Source organism: Scyliorhinus canicula, chromosome 2 (genome assembly GCF_902713615.1).
Source record: "Scyliorhinus canicula chromosome 2, sScyCan1.1, whole genome shotgun sequence".
NCBI lineage: Eukaryota > Metazoa > Chordata > Chondrichthyes > Carcharhiniformes > Scyliorhinidae > Scyliorhinus > Scyliorhinus canicula.
Window position 1 is genome coordinate 183,049,203 of NC_052147.1, and position 23,056 is coordinate 183,072,258.

Consider the following 23,056-nt stretch of genomic DNA (forward strand, 5'->3'; position numbering starts at 1 on the left):
GAGGGGAAGGGAGGGAGGGAAGAGGGGAAGGGAGGGAGGGAAGAGGGAAAGGGAGGGAGGGAAGAGGGGAAGGGAGGGAGGGAAGAGGGGAAGGGAGGGAGGGAAGAGGTGAAGGGAGGGAGGGAAGACGGGTAGGGAGGGAAGAGGGGGAGGGAGGGGAGAGGGGAGGGGAGAGGGGAGGGGAGGGGAGGGAGGGGAGAGGGGAGGGAGGGGAGAGGGGAGGGAGGGGAGAGGGGAGGGGGGAGGGAGGAGAGAGGGGAAGGGGGAGGGAGGATGAAAGGAGGGAAGAGAGGAAGAGAAGAGAGGAAGGGAAGGGAGGGAAGAGAAGGGAGGGAAGAGAAGGGAGGGAAGAGGGGAAGGGAAGGGAGGGAAGAGGGGAAGGGAAGGGAGGGAAGAGGGGAAGGGAGGGAGGGAAGAGGGGAAGGGAGGGAGGGAAGAGGGGAAGGGAGGGAGGGAAGAGGGGAAGGGAGGGAGGGAAGAGGGGAAGGGAGGGAGGGAAGAGGGGAAGGGAGGGAGCGAAGAGGGGAAGGGAGGGAGGGAAGAGGGGAAGGGAGGGAGGGAAGAGGGGAAGGGAGGGAGGGAAGAGGGGAAGGGAGGGAGGGAAGAGGGGAAGGGAGGGAGGGAAGAGGGGAAGGGAGGGAGGGAAGAGGGGAAGGGAGGGAGGGAAGAGGGGAAGGGAGGGAGGGAAGAGGGGAAGGGAGGGAGGGAAGAGGTGAAGGGAGGGAGGGAAGACGGGTAGGGAGGGAAGAGGGGGAGGGAGGGGAGAGGGGAGGGGAGAGGGGAGGGGGAGGGGAGGGGAGGGAGGGGAGAGGGGAGGGGGAGGGGGGAGGGAGGAGAGAGGGGAAGGGGAGGGAGAAGAGAGGGGAAGGGATGGAGGAGGGGAAGGGGAGGGATGGAGGAGGGGAGGGGGAGGGATGGAGGAGGGGAAGGGGAGGGATGGAGGAGGGGAAGCAGAGGGAAGAGGGGGAGGGAGGGAGGGTGGAAGGAGGGAGGAGGGGAAGTGGAGGGAGGGTTGAGAGGAAGGAGTGGAAGGGGAAAGAGGAGGGAGAAGAGGAGGAGGGGAGGGAGCGAAGAGAGGAATGGAAGAAAGGAAGGGGGAGGGATGGAAGAGAGGAAGGGGAGGGAGGGAGGAGCGGAAGGGGAGGAATGGAAGAGAAGAAGGGGAGGGATGGAAGAGAGGAAGGGGAGGGATGGAAGAGAGGAAGGGGAGGGATGGAAGAGAGGAAGGAGAGGGAGGGAAGAGAGGAAGGGGAGGGAGGGAAGAGAGGAAGGGGAGGGAGGGAAGAGAGGAAGGGGAGGGAAGAGAGGAAGGGGAGGGAGGGAAGAGAGGAAGGGGAGGGGAGGGAGGGAAGAGAGGAAGGGGAGGGGAGGGAGGGAAGAGAGGAAGGGGAGGGGAGGGAGGGAAGAGAGGAAGGGGAGGGGAGGGAGGGAAGAGAGGAAGGGGAGGGGAGGGAGGGAAGAGAGGAAGGGGAGGGGAGGGAGGGAAGAGAGGAAGGGGAGGGGAGGGAGGGAAGAGAGGAAGGGGAGGGAGGGAAGAGAGGAAGGGAGGGAGGGAAGAGAGGAAGGGGAGGGGAGGGAGGGAAGAGAGGAAGGGGAGGGGAGGGAGGGAAGAGAGGAAGGGGAGGGGAGGGAGGGAAGAGAGGAAGGGGAGGGGAGGGAGGGAAGAGAGGAAGGGGAGGGAGGGAAGAGAGGAAGGGGAGGGAGGAGAGAGGAAGGGAGGGAGGGAAGAGAGGAAGGGGAGGGAGGGAAGAGAGGAAGGGGAGGGAGGGAGAGAGGAAGGGAGGGAGGAAGAGAGGAAGGGGAGGGAGGGAAGAGAGGAAGGGGAGGGAGGGAAGAGAGGAAGGGAGGGAGGGAAGAGAGGAAGGGGAGGGAGGGAAGAGAGGAAGGGAAGGGAGGGAAGAGAGGAAGGGGAGGGGAGGGAAGAGAGGAAGGGGAGGGAGGGAAGAGAGGAAGGGGAGGGAGGGAAGAGAGGAAGGGGAGGGAGGGAAGAGAGGAAGGGGAGGGAGGGAAGAGAGGAAGGGGAGGGAGGGAAGAGAGGAAGGGGAGGGAGGGAAGAGAGGAAGGGGAGGGAGGGAAGAGAGGAAGGGGAGGGAGGGAAGAGAGGAAGGGGAGGGAGGGAAGAGAGGAAGGGGAGGGAGGGAAGAGAGGAAGGGGAGGGAGGGAAGTGTGGAAGGGGAGGGAGGACAGGAGAATGATGGGGGGGGGGGGGGAGGGAAGGGGGAGGGAAAGGGGATGGAGGGAGGGGAGGGTTTGGACATTTCAATTGTCAACGTAACAAGCTCAAAGACCCAAAGCAGCAACTGCTGAAACATGTTTCCCAATGTCTCCTGCCTCTGCCAGACCGAAAAATTAGGCCGCAAATAAAAAGGTGTAAAAACTTCACCTAAAATCCAGGCAAGTGGTCCAGGTCTGTGGAGGGGTTTGCCACCTCATCAACTCCTCCTGGTGCTCGGATGTGGCGATCATGGCGAACTACTGCTCCCTGGACCTGGAATACCTGACCGCGATGTGCCGCCCGTACTACCTTCCACAGGAGTTCACTTCTGCCATTATCATGGTGGTCCACATCCCACTCAGGCGGAAGTGAAGAAGGTGCTTGATGAATTGTACACTGCTATAAATAACAGTGAAACAGAATATCCGGTGGCCTGTTCATCGTGACTAGGGACTTCAACCAGGCCAACCTCAAGAGTGCACTGCCAAAATTCTACCAACACATCTGCTGTCCCACCAGGGATACCAACAGCCTTAACCACTGCTGCACACACATCAAGGGCGCCTACCGATCCATCCCCGACCGCACTTTGGAAAATCGGACCATCCCGACATACAAGCAGAAACTTAAGCATGAGAATCCGGTTAAGAAGGTTGTGCAATGCTGATCCGAGACAACAGATGAGCACCTACGCGACTGCTTGGAGTTAGTGGACAGGTCCATATTCAAGATCTCAGCGGCCAACCTAAACGAGTATACCACCACCGTCACAGATTTCATTATCAAGTGTGTAGAAGACTGAGTGCCAGAGAAAGTAATACGTAACTTCCCCAACTGGAAACCATGGTATAATCGGGAGATTGACTCCCTACTGAAGGTTAGGTCTGAGGCGTTTAAGACAGGTGACCCTGACCTATACAAGAAATCCAGATACGACCTCCGCAAAACCATCAAAAACATGCCAAGGAACAATACCAGACCAAGCTAGAGTCACAGACTAACAACACAGACTCTCATCATTTGTGGTGAGGTTTAAACAACATAATGAGCTGCAGAGCAAAGCTGAGTAAAATTTCCGGCAGCTGCACACACCCTCCTCGATGAATTCAATGCATTCTATGCACGTTTCGAGCCGGAAACCATCAATCCATTGTTACCTGCCTCAGCAGCCTTGGACACACCCATACCTACCATCACAGTTTCCAAAGTCAGATCGGCCTTCTTGAAAGGGAACCCTCGAAAGCAATAGGTCCTAATGGAGTCCCTGGTTGTGCACTCAGATCTTGCGCGGACCAATTGGCGGGTGTGTTTGTGGCCATCTCCAACCTCTCCCTACTCCATTCTGAGATTCCCAACTTAAGAAGACCACCATCATACTGGTGCCAAACAAGAACCAGGTAACATGCCTCAAAGACTACCATCCAGTGGCCTTGACATCTATCATTATGAAGTGCTTCGAGAGGTTGGTCATGAAACACATCAACTCTATACTCCCAGAATGCCTTGGTTCACTGCAATTCACCTACCGCCACAACCGGTTCACAGCAGACGCTATCTCCTTGGCCCTACACTCATCCCTGGAGCATCTCGACAACAAGGACTCCTATGTCAGACTCCTATTTATTGACTACAGCACCGCCTTCAACATGATAATCACAGCCAAGCTCATATCATAACTCCAAAACCTAGGACTTGGCTCCTCCCTCTGCAACTGGATCCTTGACTTCCTGACCCATAAACCACAATCAGTAAGAATAAACAACACCTCCTCCACGATAGTCCTCAATGCTAGGGCCCCGCAAGGCTACATACATTGCCGCTACTATACCCCCTATACACAGACACACGACTGTGGGGCAAAATTTGGCTCCAACTCCATCTGCAAGTTTGCTGATGACACGAGCGTAATGGGTTGGATCTCAAACAACAATGAGTTAGAGTACAGTAGGGTGATAGAAAATCTAATGGCGTGCTGTAATGACAACAATCTCTCCCTCAAAGTCAGTAAAACTAAGGAGCTGGTCATCGACTTCAGGAAGCAAAGTATCGTACATACCCGTCTGCATCAACAGGGCCAAGGTGGAGATGGTTGACAGCTTCAAATTGCTAGGAGTACGCATCACCAACAATCTGTCCTGGTTCACCCACATAGATGCTACGACCAAGAAATCACAACAGTGCCTATACTTCCTCACAAAACGAAGAGAATTCGGCACGTCCACATTGACTCATCAATTTTAACAGATGCACCATAGAAAGCATCCTATTTGGCTACATCACAACCTGGTACGGCAACGGGTGAGCCCAAGACCGTAAGAAACTACAGAGAGTCGTGAACACCGTCCAGTCCATCACGCGAACCCGCCTCCCATCTATTGACTCTGCCGTCACCTCCTGCTGCCTTGGGAAAGCAGGCAGCATAATCAAAGATCCCTCCCACTCAGGTTATTCTCTCTTCCAACTTCTTCCATCGGGCAGGAGGTACAAAAGTCTGAGAGCACGCACTAACAGATCCAAAAACAGCTTCTTCCCGGCTGTTACCAGATTCCTGAATTATGGACTGAACTGATCTCTTCACACATCTTTTCTACTGTGTAGTACTGCACTCCGTATGCTTCACCCGATGCCTGTGTCTATGTATTTACATTGTGTATCTATCGTATATCCTGTTTTTTTATGTATGGAACGAACTGTCTAGACTGTACACAGAACAATACTTCTTACTGTAGCTCAGTACACGTGACAATAAATAAATCAAATCAAAGTTAACGCTGTAGCTGGATTTTTCATTCAGTTGGTTCAGCGCAGGGCTTCAATCTTGTAAAAGAAAACCGGCCAGGAGTTTGAACACTGTGTTTCCAGCATGTCCTTATGCCCACACTTCCTGGTCGTCATGCCCTGCATATGCAGTGCTTCAGCAACTTAAGTCACTGCCAGAGAGGAAGGTACAGGCCAATGTCATCATTCTGTGTAGTCTGCTGTGTCATCTGCATTTGAGCCACAACAGCAAACCCAAATTGTGGCAATTGGGTGACAAGATCTGCTGATGACATGACCAATGACTAGTACACAATCCATGCAAAGGTGGGCAGCATGCATACAACAAAATGCATGTTGTTGCATGAAATGTGATGAAGCAGAACATTGGCATGCTGAAAAAAGCTGCCTGGCGTGTTCTGGAGGAGCCTTGCAGTACTTGGCAGACAGTTGCCAAGATTCATTGTGGTCTGCTGCATGCTGCACAACCTCGCCATTATGACAGCACAGCCTTTGCCACCAGCAATATGGCAAGGAGCAGGAAGATGAAGAAGGGAGTAGGCACCAGAAATTCTCTTTCAAGCTGGTTGTGTGTGAACCACTCATCTGACACTAATACCAGTAAACGCAACCCTAATTTACCAACAATGCCAAACCTTATCTTCTGTCATCGATCACTATAGTGTCTTCTTGGTCACAATCCAAAAAGAATAAACAACACAAAATAAACATCCCAATACAAATTTTAAAATCAATCACTCCTATTGTATACAAAAGTTAACTAATTACCCTCATGCATGCCCTTAATGTCTATCTTTGATTTGGCTTTGTCTGTCCTAGTGCACAGTGCTAGTCCATTGACTGCAGCATGGCTGGTGAAAGGCTACTGTCCTTTAAGGGAGGAGACTGCAGGTGACTCTGTGGGATGCTCAAGCAGCTCTGGCCTTAAGAGGGCCCAATTGGATGCACCACTTCAGACTGACTGGTTTTTAGGTAACAGCAGGGGCTCTGATAGAAGGGGTGTGCTGGGAGCACAGATACTGTTATCAGGGAGGGCAGCAGGTTCATGTTCCACAGAGCCACTGCTGCTTTCCTAGGGTGGTGCCTCAGCGTTCCTTGTAATCTTTTGGAAGACAAATCGCTGGACTGCTGTGACATCCCAAAAGTCCTTATGAATACTGGTATCTGTAGACACGATGGCAGCTGACAGCAAGCTATCCTTGACTGGCAGAAGTCTGAGCTTCCACTGCAGCACTCAGACATTGGGTGGCTTCTGTCTGTAATGCAATGGAAGCTGATTCATCGGCCCTCAAATGCTGCATCATAGTTAGACTCACTGGAAAGGATGGACTCCAAGCTCTGAACAAAATTGGTGCCAGACTGCTTCACTTTCATTGACATGGCACACACACTTTCTGGGAAGCCTGCCAATGGACCAAGCATTTAATTGAGCCCGCCCATCAGCCTTCTTACATAATCTGTACCATTGAAGCACGCAACTGTATCCTCTGCAAAAATTGTGTCCATCCTCACCCGACGACAAGCTGGCACCTGCACTATCCTCATTCCCCTGATTTGGCTGCAGACCAGTCGTGCCCAGTGTCTCGCCAAGTTCAAATCTCACCTCTGAACTATCATCTGAATGAAGTGCAGTCTCAGTATTTGGGCTGGTGGGTATGAGGGTGATACTGAGTGAAAGTGTTTCTTCATTATCAGTCGCTTTTTCACTGTTCTACCATCTGTTCTTGCACAACTGCCTGACCAGTTTCAGTATCTAAAAGGAGAAAAGCACCAGGACAGGGTTGTGCTGAGGGGCGGCGCGGACAGGGAGAGGTACATGCTTACACTAGCTGCATAGATTGTGGGGTGAGAAGGAGGTAGGATGAGAGAAGAAAGATTAAGTATGAGAATACCATCTTTTGTTTTAGCCACACCACTGGACACTGACTCAACAATGACTGCTCCAATGATAGCCATCGCTTGCATGAAGGTAAGGACATGCAGTAGTGTCTGTTCCCTGCTGGTTAGTACTTGCTGTCTCTACTGATGTGCCACCTTACTCTGAAAGGGAGACGTGTATCTGAGTGAAGTGCAATCTGATGGAGTCATGTAGCTGTCATAGTTGAATAGTTGGGAGCGTATGCAAGCTGTGAGATATGGGTATGAAAGCTGCAGCAGTATTAAGTGTGGAAAAGTGAGCTGAAGCTATAAATGTGAATCATTACAGAGACTGTTGGTAAGTGAGTGATTGGGGTGCATTAAGTATGACATTTGAAGATACTTTCACTGAGTTCTTTGATATTTTTGCAGCACTGCATCTGGAGCTACATGAACGGCAGAGACCACCATACCTACCCAGTTGCACAGTTGAGAGTTGCCTGAAAGGCCTCTGTGGGTCCAGTTCTTCTCTCCTCGTCTGCATCTCATCGACCAAGGCCTTCAGTGCAACATTGGAAACTCTTGGGAGCGTTCTCCCTCTCATGTCAAGCCATTCTTCTGTCTTTCGCAGGTAAGAATCAGTAATAGAAGGACTTCCTGCACAAGCCACAATACACTTCTCCTTTAAGAAGCGCAGGCTGACTGTGATGAATGCCGGCCAGCTTTAAATCACAGAATTATTATGACACAGAAGAAGGTAATTTGGCCCACCATGTCTGTGCTGGATCAATGGAGGAGAAATTTACCTGGTGCCAACTCCCTACATTCTCCCTGTAGCGCTGTGCTTATTTCATAAGTTCATAAATGGTGCCAACCTCGCACAAGCCTTTCTCTCCTGCTGAGGCATGCAGCCACTCAGAAGCACGGTTAGTACTGGCTGCATGTTACACTCATGTTAAATAGCAAGCAGCACAAAGTTGTTGTGCTGTCTGTGTTGATAGCTACAGGCACAGATTGATCCTATGTCACAAAATCCATGCTCTTTATTGGAAGATATTGAATGTAGCATGGTAAATACTATGGTAAATACAACAACCGTTGCATATAGTGGGCAAATGTCACACGCTCAAATGTAATGTGATTAAGCAACACAAGAGTAATGTCATGTGATGATCAAAGGCACGATCTTTCAGCTGCCCGCTCCAGCAGGATCTTCCAGTCCCTCCGATGGTACACCCATGCTGCACGTTTCCCGGTGGTGTGGGGTGGATTCAATGGGAAATCCCATTGACAGCAAGGAAGCCAGAGAATCTCGCCCCAAATCTCCAGGAATACATCAAACTAGAGTTGGCAACCAAAGCAAGCACTGGGGCAGAGTAATGAGTCTTTAGGAGTTGGTGGTACAGTTGTACAGTAGAGATATAAACAAGGATGGGAATTTGAAATTGTAGACTTGGGGATCAGGAACCAATGTATGTCAACCCGTACCAGCCTCCCCGGACAGGCGCCGGAATGTGGCGACTAGGGGCTTTTCACAGTAACTTCATTGAAGCCTACTTGTGACAATAAGCGATTTTCATTTCATTCATTTCAAGGACTGGGGTGATAAATCAGTGGGTCTTAATACAGGAAAGGATGTTGGCAGCGTTTTGGATGTGTTAAAATTTTTGAGTGTGGAGGATGGGAAGCTAGGGGAGGGTTGGAATAGTTGAGTCTGAGGGTGACAAAGGCTGACTGACAGGTTCAAGGGCAGAACAGTCAAGGTACGTGATATTAGAGAAATGGAAAAAAGCAGTTTTTATGATGGACAGGATATGATGTAAGAAGCTTAGCAATGGGTTGAAGAGAATGCTAACGGTGCAAATGTTCTGCTTCCACCTGACACGTTGGAAAGGGAAGGGGATGAAATCAATGATGAGGTTACAGAGTTTAAGGTGGGATTCCTAGGGATGGCTTAGGTCTTTCCAATGTTTCCCTGATAATTTTCATTGCATTGAAGTATGCTGGAAACATTGCACTGTATGGGCAGAAGTTATCAGCAGAGTTACATTAGGGTCAGCCGTAGCAATGTAAAAACTATGAAGTTTTGATCTAAATATTTCAAATTGAAATAAGGTACGGAATTCTCCATTTTCTGAGACTAAATGTGGTGGCAGGGGTTCTGGGAGTACCTTTCCCACAGGCCAGAGCCAGATTCTGCACTCAAAACCTCATTAATTACGGACAGTTGAGTTCCTTTCCGAGTCAGCTCGGGGGCCGGCAATTGATTTGTCTACCTGCCGTTAGCTGACAGGTTTGAAGGTCCATATTTAAACACCAATCCAGCACATCCGTATCATTTGCTTCAGCCCACCTGTCTTTGCTAGACAATGCATGATGTCAGAAAGCCAGAGGGAAAAGGGTAGCAGTCTCAAGAAGACTGTTACTCAATTCAACCATCCTCCACCCAAGCCAATCAAGTGCGATACCTCCATGCCCCACTTGGACCTCTGGCACCCCTCCCGAAAGCTTTGTGCATGCTCTTCCAGTAAACAATGTGGTACCCCTTTGATCTCCTTGTCTCAAAATCATCAGTTTTATAGCACAAAAAGAGGCCCTTCAACCAATCATGTCTGTGACGGCCATTAATCACCTATCTAATCTAATTCCATTTTCCAACACTTGATCCGTAGCCTTGTATACAATGGCACTCATCTGAATGCTTCCTAAATGTTGTGAAGGTTCCGCCTCTATCACCCTATCAGACAGTGAGTTCCAGATTCCTACACCCTCTGGGTGAAAAAGTTTTTCATCACATACCACCTTAAATCTATGCACGCTGGATACTGACCCTATATTGACCAAGGGGAAAAGTTCCTTCCTATCAATGCCTTTCATAATATTGTACACCTCTATCAGATCACCCCCTCAGCCTTCTCTGCTCTAAGGAAACCAGCGGCAGCCTAACCAGTCTCTCTTCATAGCTGAAATGCTCCAGCCCAGGCAACATCCTGGTGAACCACCTCTGCACCATCTCCAGTGCAATCACATCCTTTCTACAGTGTGGCAACCAGAACTGCACACAGTACTCTAGCTGTGGCCAAACAAACATATTACACAGCTCCATCATAAGCTCTTATATTCTATGCCTCAGCTAATAAAGGCAAGTATCTCATATGCCTTCTCAACTACTTTATCTATCAGTCTTGCTGTCTTCAGAGATTTACAGATATGCACCCCAAGGTCCCTCTGGTCCTCTGCACTTCCCAGAGTCCCACTGTTCATTGTGTATTCCCTTGCCTTGTTAGTTCCTCTCAAAATTCATCATGTCACACATTTTAGGGTTAAATTCTATCTGCCACTGTTCTGCCCATTTGACCAGCGTGTCAATATCATCTGTGGTCTTTTCATGCAGCCTTGTTAGGGTGCAGCTTCCCTCCCCTTGATCCTCCCTCTGCCTTCCATTGTTGTCTTCTTTATCCATCTTCGCTCCCCTCTGCTAGCCCTTGCCCTTCCTCCCTCTTTCCACATTGTTCCTCTCGTCTTTGCCAGGCCATGCCCCCTCCCCGACCCATGGCCTCATCTTGCTCTCCTCCCCTGGCCGAACTTAGGGCCTTTGTTGCAGTGGCTGCATGAGCCCCACAGCACAGTCCTGTTCAAATAGACACGGCCTGTGGTACTAGGGATGAGACCCCTGTACCCTGCAACCACAGGCATAGCACTGATCCAAGACAGTGGCACAGGATGGTCCATGAATCCAGCAGCATGGTGCTGTCCATGAAGACCAGCTTGGAATGGAGATGAGGGGCAGGAACTGGTCTGCCCTAGCAGAGTGGTGAACAGGCCATCGAAGTAGCACAACACTATAGCAGAAAGCCTTTGTTTCACTCATCTTAAAGTCTCATGCGAGCTGAGGACCGCCTTGTGTACTCCACTCCTCAGCAATTGGGTTTTAAAACAACATAATTTCACATTGGTGTGACTCAAGATTGGAGGGTCTGACTGGATGCCATGAGATGCAAATGGCTTTCATGCTACCAATGGGAGAATTGTAACAAGATTTTACACCAGCGGGTTTCTGACTTTTTGGCACCTGCTAGATTCTCTGCTACCAAACCCACCACGGCCGGGATGGGAGAATTCCGCCCAAGGATCGTAATTAGTTTCAAAGGCAATCAGTCTACTAAGTCAATTTACAGAAATTTGAAACTTAAATCAGTCAAGAAATAACATTGATCACAGACATGAAATGCTGCCACAAATGATGAGTACAACCAATTTAATGTGTTAAGAATATGAACAGGACAAGTGGAAAAATTTAAAGTCACACTGGATTGGCCCAAATAACCAGTGTCAGTCCAACATAACAGTTAGAACCATAAAAATACAATTTTAGCAATATGAAAACATGAATGAAGGATAGTACTGTAATTATATTTTAAAAGATGGGAATAAGTCCAATTTGAAGAAACTACTGCAATGAAAGCTAAATACGACAGATGTTGGATATCTAAAATCGAAACAAAACGTTGCAAACACTTAGCAGAACACGCAGCAACCTGTGGTGGGAAAGAAACAGAGTTAATGTTTTGGTTGATGACCAGCCATCAGAACAGATGATGACAGGTCATTAACCAATACAATTGACAACTCTTGTTTCTCTCTCCAGAGATTCTGCCTCGCCTACTGAGATTTTGCAGCATTTTCTGCTTCGACAGCAGTAATGAAATTGCAAATCGGAAAGCCAGGATAACAACAGTTCTCCATATCAGGAATCTTGAAAAAGGAACTACAACACAATGGACATGGTAGAACTCACATTTTTCCATTCTATATATTCTCGCAAATGATCACAGAAGTGATCGTTAAAGAGAGGAAAAAAAGAACTTTGAGAGGAATCAAACATATAGCACTTAGAGGACCACATGTACAGGAAAGAATTCTGGGTCACTCTCTGTGTGGAGTTTGCACATTCTCCCGGTGTCTGCGTGGGTCTCACTCCCATAATCTAAAGATGTGCAGGTAAGGTGAATTAGCCACGCTAAATTGCCGCTTAATTGGAAAAAAAATTGGGTACTCTAATTTTTTTTTAATCTAGGAAAGAAAATGTAATGGAACTAACCTTTTCTCCCTGTGGGGGAGAAAGAAAGTATGTGTAGAATTGGAAACACAGGTTTTACATGGAATAACTGAACTGAAATCCATAAAAATGTTTCAGCACCAGGTGTCTCAAATTTGGTTACAGATCTGTTTTTTGTTTTCTGGAAAACATGACTGATGTCTGGGTGTAGTTTGTGTTGCTGAAAAGGTGTACGCAATGCTTGTATGAGAATAGTCTGTAAATGTAATCCACCCCAGTCATCAAATCTGATAAATAGCAGTCTCGGTTGGTGAGATTATACAAAATTCTCCTTTTATTTTACAAGTATCATTCTGTTAGTTATTTCCAAGCATTAAACATACAACATGCCTGCTCGACTCGGGAGTCTATACCAGTACGTTTAAAGGGGAAAAAATCTCCAGTGTGGAAATCTCTGATTCCAGCTTGTTTGTTGGATAACTTATATCGCACAGGGAAAAAGGCATAGTGAGAAAAATAAATCGGTCCACGACACCCTTGTTCTTGTCCTAGCTGCTGATTTACTGATTTGCACTATTAAAGTCACAGGAACAGATGGCGTGCTTGGGAATTGATGCATAATGAGGGGTGCGGTAATAGAAGCACTTCAACATTTATCTTTTTGCTGAAGGTGGAAAATAAGAAGGACACGAAGGCTGAAACCTATCTCTGAATCCTGATATTACACATCCCATTGTCGTTATGCTGCGGTACTTCAAACAATAAGTCTGAACATGCTAAGGTGCTATGGGTACAGCTCTAAATAATTGTTCCTATTCCATCAGAAATGCACATGGTGTTTATATTAGGTCCTAATTGCTATAATGAGGAATTTAGAAATAAAGTTCACATAAAATGAAAGAATTTACTTTTAAAGAAACAGCATTTAGAACATAGGGCATTCTAATTTACAATTCATTGAATGCAAAAATGATACAAGAAATTGTGCACCAAAGCTTCCACATGTTTTTTTTTGCTTACGTTAAAAGATTTCCATCACTTCACCTCTATTCTGCATGCTCAGTTGCAGCAATTGACTCGGGTCAGCTCTGCTGTTCTTTGTGCCCATCAATCAATTTCTGGTATATTTGCTAAATGATGCAAAAATGTACGGCCATGAATGCAACTTCTGCAGTCTTTTCCCAGTTGTTGCTGCATCCTTAACATTGTATCTTCTATGTCTTCCCTTGAGAAACGCAGAGGTAACTGTCGAGTCAGACGAACAGCCTCTCCCTTCGGAAAAGTATAAACAGATACATTTTAATAAATATTTATGCAAAATTATAGTCAATGTGTTGTGATCTACAAGCTTTTTGAGTATAGTGTTATGCACCAAATACACATTCACAATGTTAAAATATATATATTTTTGCCCCACCCATCCCTGCTTCCCTTCACAATTTATAGTCTTTTGCTCCTTGTGCTGTAATACAATACAAAGGTGTAATAATCCAAGAAGAGCATTATGAATTCCTTCCTCAATTTTTTTTCCCTATGGGGAGCTTCAAACTACAACTTGGTGGTAACTGATAACAGAACAGATCACGTATTCACCATGTGAAAGAACTGCAGATACCAACCTGCACTACCACTCTGATATATATTGACATAACAACCAGTTTGTTACACTGAGATTTCCAGCGTAAAAAGCACTTTGCTTGAAAAGCTGCAGTGTCCCAGACTTATCAGAAAATAATTTATTTGGCTTTGCCCCAGTATGATACATAGGTAGGAAATCTGGAACTCGAATTAAAAATGTACTTCCCAGCTTCACCCATCACGAAGATGTGCAGAGCAAGCAGGTTGTGTATACACGTCACGGACTCTGCTCTTTGCCCTAGGTTCTGGCCCCTGCGACTGGCAGGAACGAAGGGGCAAAGGACAAAGATCAAGAGCGCAAGTACATAAACCAGGCATTCCTGAAACTAGCCTCGGTTTTGAAAACTTGAGTACCTTCATAATGGAGTGTATGCTAAATTGCATAAGGAAATACAAAGAATAGATTTTAAAAATATTTTGTCCTGAAACTCTAAAATTAGCTTTCAGGATAAAGTTCGCACAGCGAAAATCACGTTTTCTTTTAATTTGTAAGAAATTCAGCTGTGAATCAATATGATAATGACATTGACTTGGTGTCGGTAAATATTTTAATCAGTGAAGCATAATTCTTGCTTATAAACAGAGCCATGAAATTAATTTAAAATTTGCACACACTGGAGGGGTGTACTCCGTCCATTGTGACACTCAGCTGTGTTTAGTCCCACTTCAAGTTATCTTTATGTTCCCTTATCCCATTGTCCAATTCCAGGCTGCTGACAGCTTTATACTATTACATTCAAGTGGCCATTTCTTCAGATGAATCTGGAACGAAAGTATCAGCTTTCAAGTACCACCATAGCCTGGTCCAGCTGAAGCCTAAAATCCATACCTACAAGCTTACTTTCCAGCAAATGTCATTAGAAAACTGAAGCAGGAAATTTGTACAATCTTACCCTTTCTTTGTCTGACAGCCACAGCAGTGCCCTTTCTCAATATCCTGGTTGACATCTGCTAACTACGCACAGTCCAGGGAGCAAACTTTTAGTAATGCTACATAATGGGAATTTTACGTGATGCATTAATGATGCTTTACCTCACTGCCTGTCCATAATGTAAGCCTGATTGTGCTAAGCCACAGTCAGGGATGAAGAGATGGCAAGAGTGGTAAGTAAAAGAGCAAAGAAAAAGTGTCAGAACTGGTGGAGGAAATACCTCAGACCACAGCAACATATTACTGGTGAGCAGCGGATGCCAATCAGGCAGGCAGGAAGTCCATGGGTTCAGTGACATGAAGTGGACGCCCAAATGAGCTAAACAGACAAATCTTTATTTCATGCCACTTCAGATGCACGGTATTGGCAACTTCATACTACTTCATAGAATCATAGAATTGACAGTGGAGAAGGAGGCCATTCGGCCTATCGAGTCTGCACTTAAGCCCACATCTCCACCCTATGCCCGTAACCCAAGTAACCCCACCTTACCTTTTTGGACACTAAGGGTAATTTAGCCTGGCCAATCCACCTAATCTGCACATCTTTGGATTGTGGGAGGAAACCGGAGCACCCGGAGGAAACCCACGCAGACACTGGGAGAAAGTGCAGACTCCGCACAGGCAGTGATCCAAGCCGGGAATCGAACCTGGGATCCTGGCACTGTGAAGAAACTGTGCTAATCACTGTGCTACCATGCTTCATACTACTCAAGGGAGCTTTATGTTTGGTTGAAATTTTAAAAAGTCTCTTGTAGACCAAGTAGCCTAAAGGTGCATTCGGTAAATGTACCAACGCAGTGTACCATTGCATTGTACTCAGGTTTGTATCTGAAATTGATCATACTTCTCAACCTCAGTTTCAGCTATCAATTACAGAGTAGAGGCAATGAATTTACCCTGAGGAAGGAGGCAAAAATAGAGTGAGGAAGACATTCCATTGCTTATGAGCATTCCCTAGCTGCCAAGTTTCATAGAACCATTGCTAGGAGCATATCAGAATTCCCTCCCCCACCTTAAAGGAATGGAGGAACTTACACAAGAATAAAAATACTTGAAAGAAAAAGTTAAAACATTACATCATTTTTTTTCTAAATAAGATCACTTTGTATCGCCAACATCTAATTTCATATCTAACAACAGTATGAATAAACCAATAAAACTAGCTTAATAGCACAATTTTACCCTGTTCTAGTATCATCAGGTATTCAGTGTAAAATGTGTTGACTTCCAAGACCACCTGCTAATTTGATGCATTATTTTTTCGGCCATTTTCTACAAGTATCTTACCTTCAAATAATTAATAACCTTCAGAGGTCTGCATAGGTGTACACTCTGGGCATTTTTATTTAAAATCGCATTCAGAATTTCTCGTAAATCTGATATACCATAGAAAGGTAAACACCTGGCCATTTCTTCAATTTCCAAATGATGCTCGGCTGTTGAAGCACCTATCCATGAGAGAAAGAACAATTCTAGATTTGACAATGTTTCGTTGTTAATATGTACTCAGTATTTGCATTGCATGTAATTAAATAAGTGAATACATTTCTAAAGTGATTATTTAAATGCTAAGACCTAAATACAGTATTAAGTTAAGAAACTTTCCTTCTATACCACAATAAACTGACAAGTACAAACGAGCTCTGTTTTGAAATTGAAGTGCCATAGCTATTTCAGCTTAAGTTAACTACAGCTGCAAACCTTTGCAAGGTTTATCAAAAGTTGCCTCAGGCTCTGACTTGCTCCTTTTGTTAACAATTCCCACATGGCCTGAGTGACATTTGGCAACCTCTCGGGATGGCAATACTAAGCAGATTTAAACAAGGCAGTGTGTCTTTCCCCAAGAAAAGGAATCAGTTGTCAAATATGTTTAATAACAAATTTCATCCAGGGTCAGTGCCTGCATCACCCTGCACAAGGAGCAAGCCCCAGTGGAATGTGTGAGTGACGTATTGCTGAATTGCACATATATGTTATAGAAGATCTTCCTGGCAGGGACACTGAAAAACCATCATCTCAGCAAGAGGAAAATAAATCTTCACATGGTGACCTTTCTTGGAAATAACCATTCTGTTTTAAACAGTCTCAAGTGGAAATGTTCGCCAGTTCCATCCACTGAGAGAATCGACTTCCTTCAGTAAGATTTATATTGGGTAACAGATTTTTCTTTCTCTGCTTCTATTTTTTTTGTCACAGAAAGACTCTTTGTATTTCTGAGTTTTATAATAAAACCAAAGCACTTGTGCAAAAATTTCTATTGCTTAGTGTCAAAAGTTTACAGTTTAACTCAGGAGTTACGATTCTATGATGGCAAATTTTCTTCATTCAAATATCTTTCAAAACAGAAACAAGCAAAAGTGAACAATTCGCATAACAACATATTTCCTCATTTTAATACAGATGGCTTAAATAACTTGCCACTTCCTTCAGTATTCCCTTTTTACTATTAACCCTTTTAATAGAAAGATGCAGTCAGGACATGACCAGTGGATGTGGTCAGTGACGTTCCCTGTTAGTCCACCAGCACGCAGTTTCTCTTGCCATTTTATTTAAGGGTGGAAATTTGACAGGATTAACTGAATTAACAAGTTAAATTAAAATTGAACTGATTTGAAAGTTCTCTGAAGTTAAGTAAAGCTACATTCACTGACTAATTTAAACCTCAAAATAGCAAGGAAAAAACAGTGCCAATGTGGAACCTCCATTGTTCAAAGCTGTGTTACAAACTATTATGGAGATAAATATTTGCTCTGTAACACCAGCTGAATCTTGGCTTTGTTTTTCGATGACTTGTACATGCCAGATCAGGTATTCTTTACTGAACTTTGCTTAAAACATCACCATCAAAATTGCATGTTAAGATCCACTAAATATCTTCTGCAAACAGCTTAAATGTGGCGCGTACTTTATAACATTTTAAAAGTGAGAAAACTGACAATCTTTCAACATTTGTTACTGGGAGATTAATGCAATGCAGTTTCCATAAATGGAAATGTTTGTGCTTGTGCCAAAGGCCAAAATTTAACTTTTTCCCCCAGGTGCACAGCTTTGGTTTGATGTGCTGTCACTGCAAATCTGCTGCAAAGGTTAGACCCCTAAAATGTTTTCCATGTGAGGAAGGTGTGCCTGCAAAAAAACTCATGCTCTTTCTTGCACTGACCAGTTACTGACACAGCAATTCTGTCAGAATAATTTATTGCCATTATTGGGTAGAATGCCTTATCTCTGACACATTTTGCATGTTTTATGGATGATTATGTAAAGTATAGATTGCTGGTGACCCAAAAACTGCATTTACCAGCAAGGAGGTCATGACAGAGAGTGCCTTTACACCTCATAGCTCGTTTTAGTACATATGGATTAAATATAGTTTAATAGGCTAAAGTAACCTTACAGCTCTTACCAGCTGGTGAAGAATACACAAAAGATTGGGTTCTTGTGAAAATAACCAAAAAATTAATCCCAGCTTTACCATCATGCAGCCAATTTGTAGATGGAGTGCTTTGGCACAAGAGATTTGAACAGTGTCTTAATTATTACTCACTCATGCTGTCTGCGTTTCTTTACCTCATCTGAAACTTGTAATTACAATATCAATTACTTAAATTAATAAATATCTGAGTTTGCATTCACAAATAATGATACCACTACAATGTTTCCTCTAAAAGGAGATGGCAAAGCTCTCTCCAAAGGATTTTAGATATTCATCCATTTCATTTCTCTGAACAAACACCAATCTTTGGATCAAACACAAAAATTAACCAGATCTGAAAAACCTCTAATTGTACATTTAGAAATATATACATTGCATCTATAATTTCAGGCAATAGACAAAATAGTATGTTATAAAACAATTATTAAGTCCTTTGACAAAAATAAGAGAACCTATTTTCTGAATTTCAAGTTATTGCAATATTTGGTTTCTTTTAAGAATGACAGCACAGTTGATCCTTATGCTTACAACATACCTGGTATTAGTTGTATCTTAAACCCATTAAATACTAGTCTTGGATCTGTAAAATAAGTTATTCCATTCAATGTAGTACATTTCTGTTGCATTTTACAGAGACAATCAATGTACTGGGGTCCGCCAAGCAAGCTGGAAAATGTTAGAAAATTGGTTAGTCACAGCAATAACAAGTCGACAAATGTAGTAATTAAACTGGTGTAATAGTTCTATCAAATCAGTGTCCACCATTGCAACCATCACTGTTCAAGCATTTTCAATAGATGTAGTTGGAAATGATAGAAGCCATGAACAAGCAATATACAGCAAAGTACTGTATATTGTATCATTTTGTTGCTCTGTAACACGCACACACAAAGCTTAAATAATCTTAGCTTGCAAATATTATGGAAAGTAGGCTTCAAGAAAGAGTATTTCAAATCTTTTTCAAAACCCGAATTATATCATACATTTGACCTGAAAAAAATCAATGCAAATTCTTTTCTTAAATAAATTTAGAGTACCCAATTACTTTTTTTCAATTAAGGGGCAATTTAGCGTGGCCAATCCACCTACCCCGCACATCTTTGGGTTGAGGACACGGGGAGAATGTGCAAACTCCACATGGACAGTGATCCGGGGCTGAGAGCGAACCTGGGACCTCAGCGCCGTGAGATCAATGGGAACTCAATAGTTATAAAATTGATGTCATTCTTTTCAGCGAGAATTAATAACAAATTGTACAGATTCTAAACTTTGAAATTGATATTAAAATTCTAAGATATTAAAAAGGTGCTATATACTTTAATTACATTTATAATACCTATTGGTTAGAGCTATTGGTGCATCAAGGATCTCGGTTTGAAAAATGTGATTCTCCATCAGTCGTCTAAACAGTAGAGCTTCCTCCACCCGAAAAGGATTTAGCAACATCAGCTTCCTATCAGAGGCAACTATCCATCCGTTGTAAGAAGTCAAGCAATTAATGAGACAAACTCTTTCAGAACCTGATTCATGGCTTTTGGAAAGTTGCTCGAGCCTTTTTTTTAAATGGCTTAAAGAAAATGGAACATCTATTGTCTTACAAGGTGGTTCCAAGTTGGTTTTCTTATGGATTTGTGACTGGAAAAGTTTATCCAAAATTTGCTGGTTTGAAAGTGGTGCATTGTGGTGCTTCTTAATAACTTTAGCTGCTGGGGCTAATTTTGGTCGTTTCTCTTCTTCTTGATGAGGATTTCCTTCCATTGCTTTCTTTAGCTGTAAATTGTATCTGTCTAGGTCCTTTGCAGCTTTCTCTTCATACCTAAAGAAATATAGCTTCATTTAAATAATTGAATCGAAAAATATACAAAGGTACTACAGGGTCATTATGCTGCACGTTTTAGTACTCTCAAAATTACTCCTTAGTTGAATCAAAATGCACAAACTGCCATTTGGCCTAGGGTGCAAGTCTACTCCCTTGAATTGGTGTCACACTACTTTGGCTCCAAATTGCCTGCAGCATAACTGTAAACACAAAACCTTTTTTTTTAATGCAAGTCATTGGAACCAGTAAAATTATCAACAACGATGGTTACATTTTAATCAGGGTTTGAATTTTAACTGAGTCAAACAAAACAAAAATTGTGATAATTATAAGAAAACTTGTAATTAATGATCCATTACATTTTAACTCAAGTTGACCTACTTAGGATAAAGCAAACCATGAGACACAAGAATACGCAATATCCAATAATTCACATTTGACTGCACATAAATTTCAACTAAAAAGTATCACTCCCAGTTTCACAACAAATAAAATTCTGAATCACAGTTTGGAGCAACATCTTGTGTATTTGCTATGTAAAACAACGACATAATAATAATAATCTTTATTGTCACAAGTACGCTTACATTACATTAACACTGCAATGAAGTTACTGTGAAAAAATGTGTTCGGGTACACTGAGGGAGAATTCAGAATGTCCAATTCACCTAACAAGCACGTCTTTAGTGGGAGGAAACCCACGGGGAGAACATGCAGGCTCCACACAAGAGAGTGACCCAAGCCGGGAATCAAACCTGGGACCCTGGAGCTGTGAAGCAACAGTGCTACCCACTGTGCTACCCATACTGATTTGAAGAATCATCTCAGGGTTATCTCAGCTAATTTTCATTGAACATCAAATGCCATGTCTGAGAATAAGCACACAAGAATTACTTGGTGGGGAAATCCACACACATTTTCTCTTACCATGTGGTGAGCCACCCGATGAATTCCCCCGAGACCAGGAACTTTGTACCGATGTGCACAGGCATTTGAGGATACAGATCTAGCAACTGCACTGAAACTCCAACGGTGGAATTCTCCGTGCCAGAAACTAAGTGTTGACGCTGGGACTAATTCGGTGGTGTTCTACTACAGCAAAATAGGCGCCGTTCCCAGATCAACCTACCGACAGTTAAGGGGCTAGCACCGGCGCCACATGGAACACGACCGATTCCAATGGAAAACGGTGTCTGATTGCTCGGATTGGGGATTGGCATGAGAGAGGCTGACAAGCTGCAGCAGCCGCATATAAGCAATCTATTCCCCACACACACAATCCCAGCCAACACGACAGCAGCATGACGAGTGGCACTACGATTCACTGATGCTGAACGGTTGACCCTGCTAGACGCAGTGAAGGAGAGGCACCCCTGCACCCCGGGGTGGGGAGGCGGTTGTCACCTGCTGCCGTGCACTGGGCCTTGACGCAGGTGGCGTGTAGGATGTTTTCTCTGGTTGGCAATCAGTAGCTAGTGGTGTCCCTCAGGGATCCGTGTTGGGCCCACAATTGTTCACAATTTACATAGATGATTTAGAGTTGGGGACCAAGGCCAATGTGTCCAAGTTTGCAGATGACACTAAGATGAGTGGTAAAGCGAAAAGTGCAGAGGATACTGGAAGTCTACAGAGGGATTTGGATAGGTTAAGTGAATGGGCTAGGGTCTGGCAGATGGAATACAATGTTGACAAATGTGAGGTTATCCATTTTAGTAGGAATAACAGCAAACGGGATTATTATTTAAACGATAAAATATTAAAGCATGCCACTGTGCAGAGAGACCTGGGTGTGCTAGTGCATGAGTCACAGAAAGTTGGTTTACAGGTGCAACAGGTGATTAAGAAGGCAAATGGAATGTTGTCCTTCATTGCTAGAGGGGTGGAGTTTAACACTAGGGAGGTTATGTTGCAATTGTATAAGGTGTTAGTGAGGCCACACCTGGAGTATTGTGTTCAGTTTTGGTCTCATAACTTGAGAAGGGATGTACTGGCACTAAAGGGTGTGCAGAGGAGATTCACTAGGTTAATCCCAGAGCTGAAGGGGTTGGATTATGAGGAGAGGTTGAGTAGACTGGGAGTGTACTCGTTGGAATTTAGAAGGATGAGGGGGGATCTTATAGAAACATTTAAAATTATGAAGGGAATAGATGGGATAGATGCGGGCAGGTTGTGTCCACTGGCGGGTGAAAGCAGAACTAGGGGACATAGCCTCAAAATAAGAGGAAGTAGATTTAGGACTGTGTTTAGGAGGAACTTCTTCACCCAAAGGGTTGTGAATCTATGGAATTCCTTGACCAGTGAAGCAGTTGAGGCTCCTTCATTAAATGTTTTTAAGGTAAAGATAGATAGTTTTTTGAAGAATAAAGGGATTAAGGGTTATGGTGTTCGGGCCGGAAAGTGGAGCTGAGTCCACAAAAGATCAGTCATGATCTCGAGGGGCCAGATGGCCTACTCCTGCTACTAGTTCTTATGTTCTTATGTTGTTATCCCTGCCCTTACCTCAGGGGTACCCTACTTAAAGAGGATCAGGGGTTATGGGGAAAGGCAGGAGAATGGGGATGAGAAACATATCAACCATGATTGAATGGCGGAGCAAACTTCATGGGCTGAGTGGCCTAATTATGCTCTTATGTCTTATGGTCTAATGGGCACTCACCTCACTGTAAACCAGAAGTATCAGCCTGGCTGCCATTCCAGAAAGGGGAATCTACTGAAGATAGCAGAATGTTGCAGAGCAGTAAAGTGGTCCTACAGCTCAGCGATGCCTTCCTGCATGTTCTCCTTCAGGCCATTTTGGGAGAGGTGGGAGGTCCCATTCCCCAGGGATGGCAGCAGGTGAACCCTTATCTGACAAAGGTGGCCAGGACGGAGATCACAGCGCAGGTCAGGGCCAGTGGAGCCCACAAACAAACCTGCTGACACTTTAGTACAGGTACACCACATGACTTCTGACTCACTTCCACTCTGCTGTGGAAATCCAAGGATATTCAGAAACAAACCTACTTTCTGCAACAATTAAGTTTATCGGCTTGACTGGACGGATGATTCAAACTTTGCACCTTCTCCAGCACAGAGCTGTTCCTAGAAAATCATTGCCACACAGCCAACACAAGTCAGCTCAGCATCTTTCTTTAAATATTTAATAAGCTTCCCTTGCTTAGAAATGAATTCTTTGTAAGCTGTAATGCCTCTTACTCCCGACTGAAACTGAACAACTGAAAATCAAAGACCCTATCTATCTCCCAATGCAAATTTTTAAACTTTACTTATTGAATTATAAATCTAATACACCTCTATCCCCTTTATCTCTTAACTCTCCCAGC

At 44.5% G+C, this 23,056-nt stretch overlaps 1 protein-coding gene across 6 annotated transcripts in view; it reads right to left on the reverse strand.

Annotated features, from left to right (window-relative positions):
* Positions 1–23,056, reverse strand: part of pms1 (PMS1 homolog 1, mismatch repair system component) — a 174,339-nt gene that overhangs the window by 24,581 nt on the left and 126,702 nt on the right. For 2 of the 6 annotated variants that reach the window (XR_005459749.1, XR_005459748.1), the window contains exons 10-13: positions 19,251–19,730; positions 18,450–18,580; positions 15,769–15,929; positions 12,930–13,181 (exon numbers count right to left, since the gene is read on the reverse strand). Coding sequence is in view for 2 of the 6 variants with exons in the window: in XM_038789157.1 (XP_038645085.1) it covers positions 13,017–13,181; positions 15,769–15,929; positions 18,450–18,580; positions 19,251–19,730 (937 nt within the window). In the remaining 4 variants the exon portion in view is untranslated. Of the gene's footprint in view, positions 1–11,091; positions 13,182–15,768; positions 15,930–18,449; positions 18,581–19,250; positions 19,731–23,056 lie in introns of those variants that run through there. The other 4 variants (XM_038789157.1, XM_038789156.1, XR_005459750.1 and 1 more) reach the window with 3 other exon arrangements.